The 3989-nt window shown below is 43.9% G+C and overlaps 1 protein-coding gene across 1 annotated transcript; it reads right to left on the reverse strand.

The window, feature by feature from the left end:
- Positions 1-2332: 2332 nt before the first annotated feature.
- LOC104641048 (olfactory receptor 5F1) lies at positions 2333-3340 on the reverse strand. Its single transcript, XM_010309593.2, has one exon. It carries the CDS (start codon positions 3338-3340, stop codon positions 2333-2335), a length of 1008 nt encoding a protein of 335 aa, XP_010307895.2.
- Positions 3341-3989: the final 649 nt, after the last annotated feature.

The raw sequence follows: 3989 nt of genomic DNA on the forward strand, positions 1-3989 counted from the left end.
CTACCTCTGTAGCATTTAGCAGGATAGAGACATCTTATTACTGTCATGGGGCAAGACAAGGTGGTGTTATCTGGAGACCATGAAGTCACTAAGCACTAGAAGAGTTCAACTATGGGTGTATTTCCAGGAGCATCAAAATTAAACTGTGAACTCACTGAGCTAGGTGGAGGGATGGTTGTGCCGAAAAGGAATTATTCATGCTGCTTAGCCTAAGGATGAGGTTCAGGGTACCAACATAGAAGCCAATCTCCAACAAAAAGGAGGACATGAGAGTTGCCACTTTACGATGCCACAGGAACAAATATAACCTACTACCTTGAGTCTTCTACACTTCTTCACTAGGGAAGCACCCTGTGGTTGAAAATGCTATACAAGAACACCAGGATTGTTTTTTTCCCCCCCTCAGTTCCTCCGATAGAGGGGAATTTAAGATTGAATTCAGAGCAGGAACATAGGTCACAGCAGGTCTTTTCTCAAATCAAAAAGGAGCAGACACCAGAAGGGTGCCCTGACTCCCACATCAGCAGCTAGTGCTCTGTTCCAGGATGAGACAGGACTGACAAAACATCCCAGATGGTCAGAAGGGCAGAGCAGGAGAGTGAAACCTCACATTTCTCCTGCTCTGCCTGTCTAGTTAGGATGCAGTGAATTCAATGAAAAGTCTGGGTGTGTTTAGGTGGCAGAGTAGAAACACTTAGTGCTGGGGCAGGAGGTCATTGTCGTCTTCTCTTTCCCACACGAACCCCCCTCTCCCTTCCTTGGCTTTCCCTCCCTCCCCATTGTCCCTGCTCTGTCCTGGAAGTGACTCTGGATCCTCAGACAGCTCACCCCAACCTGGTGCTCTCAAAAAGCCTCAGGGGCATCTATTTCACCAATGTGACTTGTCAGGTGGCTTTGGAAAAAATGCCAGCCCCCCCCACCCCTTTTTTCTTTTCTGGAAAAAGGTTTCCACTGTCATAGTTCAAGAATCACAGGAAATCCTGTGTAAACACCTGCTGCTCTGCTCTAATAGGTAAATATCTCCTATTTGGCAGTAGAGGACTTACTATCTTTTCACTCAATGGAAGCAAAACGTGACTAAGTAGTCCATACTTTTTATGGATCAAGCACTACAGACCAGAAAAAGATACCTTGGCTCATCTCGCATGCCATTAAAACTTGCGTTTAGAAAACTGAACCCAACTTTACTGTAGGTCAGGACACAGTTCAATATTAAGAATGTGCATTTGTTACCACTGAGATACAAGTTCCTGCAGGAGAGTCATTAGCTTATCCTTTACACCAAGACAGCCGCTGCAAAAAAGGCCACTAAGACAGACATTCTTGACATTTGGTTTAGTAAGGAATAGCGTGCAAACAAAGTCACATCAGTTATTTAATACCAGGCACAACAGCTGGAATACCATGCCACAGCACTTTTAACACAGCCTGAGGTCTGTCTCAAGCTGCAGGAGTTTATCATCCCAGCATAGACCCTCTTAGCTAAGATAGACACAGCTTTATAGCCGCAATGCAGAGGGGAGACTGCATAGTGCTCCATCTCTCTGCACATCCATTTCCACCTTTTTGCCAGCCACACCTTCACTTTTTGCCTGAAGTGAAGCACAGTTCCTAGTTATGGACTCACACAGACCTAAAGTACACTCTTTAAACCTTCCTTCAGTCACCAACACTAAGAAAAGCCAGGGCAATGGTCACAAAGCCCATGCCTGCAAAGCTTCCCTTTCCCCACACTGGCCATAGTCTTAAAGTTGTCTAATGTATAGACATCAGCATAGTTGACATCCCTAGTTTATGGGAGTTGGTTTGCACCCTGGCAGACTGATTTGGAGGTACATGGTGCAAACCATGGCCAGATTGCACCTGGTGGCACTGCAGGTGTTGCAGTTAGATTCTTGGCATGCTGGCTGAATTCACACCCAGACTGATGACCTTAAATGATAGCAAAGGAACCTTCCTTCCAGTCAATCTCCCACAAAGGATGTGCAGGAGCTTGTTTTGTGCAGGAGCAATGTGGTCAATAAGAGGTGTCAAGTCCTATAAACTGCTCTAGTACAGAAAAATTTATATCTAAGTGTCCCTACAGTAGCAATTCACAGCATTCATGCTCTAAGATAGACATCCAACACCTGTATCTAAGCTTCCTCTGTGCTCAGTGGAGAAAAACATTACCAGCTAAAGTCATCTCCTCCTGTGATAACGACCTAAAGCTACACCATCCAGTTGGCCTTCTGGAGTGCCCACTTATCCCTTTTAACTGTAAAGGGAGCCCAGAGAAGGAGTTTTGATTCCAGCATCTAACTTTTAGATGGCTAAAGTTAGAGAAGATCAGTCAAACTGCAGTGCCTATCCAATTGCTAGGGCTCCAGAGGACGCCAGAGGCTGACAGATGTTCTCGTCTTGTTAAAGCAGTTCTTACTCGGCTGATCACTCTTCTCAGGGCACATTTAACTTCTTTGTTCCTCAGACTGTAGATTATGGGGTTTAGCAGGGGAGTGAGGATTCCATAGAGCATGGAAACTATCCTATCCTGATTAGGTGAGTAGGTGGAGGAAGGCCGTACATATGTGGAAATGGTGGTCCCGTAGAAGAGGCATACTACTGTCAAGTGAGACCCGCAAGTGGAGAAAGCTTTGTGCCTGCTCTCAGACGAGTTCATGTACAGGATAGACAACAAGATATAGATATACGAGATCAGAGTGACCACAAAGGCACTGCTTCCAAGGACCCCAGCAACTATGAGAATTACTACTTCCCTACTGTAAGTAGGCAAGCAGGAGAGGGCCAGCATAGGAGGAATATCACAGTAATATTGGTCAACTTCATTAGAATCACAAAAAAGGAGTGTAAAAATCAAAGATGTGTGCAACAGAGAATTAAAAAATCCTACTACCCAGGTGCCAATGGCTAGGTGAGCACACAGTTTCATACTCACAATATTCACGTACTGCAGCGGATGACATATTGCAACGTAACGGTCATACGCCATCACAGCCAAGAGAAAAATCTCTGTGCCTACAACATCAATGAGGAAGAACATCTGGAGCATGCAGGCAGTGAATGAAATCACCTTGTTCTCAAGCAACAAGGCCTCCAGCATCTTTGGCACAGTGATAGTGGGACATAAGATATCTAGTAAGGATAAGTTGCCAAGGAAGAAGTACATGGGGTTGTGCAGACGGGTGTCTGTGCTAGTGGCAACAAGGATTGTGATGTTGCCTGCCATTGCGGCCAAATAAATGATCAAAAACAGCACAAAGAGAGGAAAACGGACTGCTGGAACATCAGAAAGGCCTACGAGAACAAATTCAGATACTGTTGACAGGTTGACTCCCTGCATCTTATCTTTCATTGTAGAAAGAATTGCAGAGGTGTACCTGGAAGAAAGAAGAGGTTGTAACTTAGTCAAAATTGCATCTCCCTTCTAGAGAAGGTGATTTTTGGTCTATTTTGCAGTTCAAAAACATTTGCAAGTTTGCATTGCCACACTCAAAATCTAAGTTTTGCTCACATATAGCTAATGCAAAAGGCAAAAATATAGGTATTAACCTTAATGGTTATTAACAAAAAAGTTTTATTCTTGCAAGCCATCTTCTCAGACTGAAGAGCTGAAAGTTGAAGACAAAGACACCTTCTCTGTGGTGGCTAGCTTGGTTGGACGCAGCCCCAAGCAACCTGACCTAACAATGGGGTGAAGTACAGACCTCTAGACATCCTTTTTAGCATAAATTATTTAGCAATAATATCACCAAAGTAGTCTAGATTACTAGCTGAAGCCAAAGCCCTAATTTTAAGCTAGTAATGCCTACCACAGAACAATTAAATCCCTGGTAATCAGACAGGTGGTATACCCCAAATACTTTCTGGGGTTTTTTTTTGCTTTATCCAGTGGCATATCAAAAGAGATAATGTAGCATCCAATTAAAGACCTCCTTCCCATCTATAAGTTTTACCTTACAGACTTCCATGAGAGTATTAGTACTTTCAGG

Source organism: Balearica regulorum, chromosome 5, assembly GCF_011004875.1.
Source record: "Balearica regulorum gibbericeps isolate bBalReg1 chromosome 5, bBalReg1.pri, whole genome shotgun sequence".
NCBI lineage: Eukaryota > Metazoa > Chordata > Aves > Gruiformes > Gruidae > Balearica > Balearica regulorum.

Bases quoted from the DNA above. Each gene is read 5' to 3' on its own strand.
- LOC104641048 (XM_010309593.2), bottom strand. From the start codon at position 3,340: ATGCAGGGAGTCAACCTGTCAACAGTATCTGAATTTGTTCTCGTAGGC.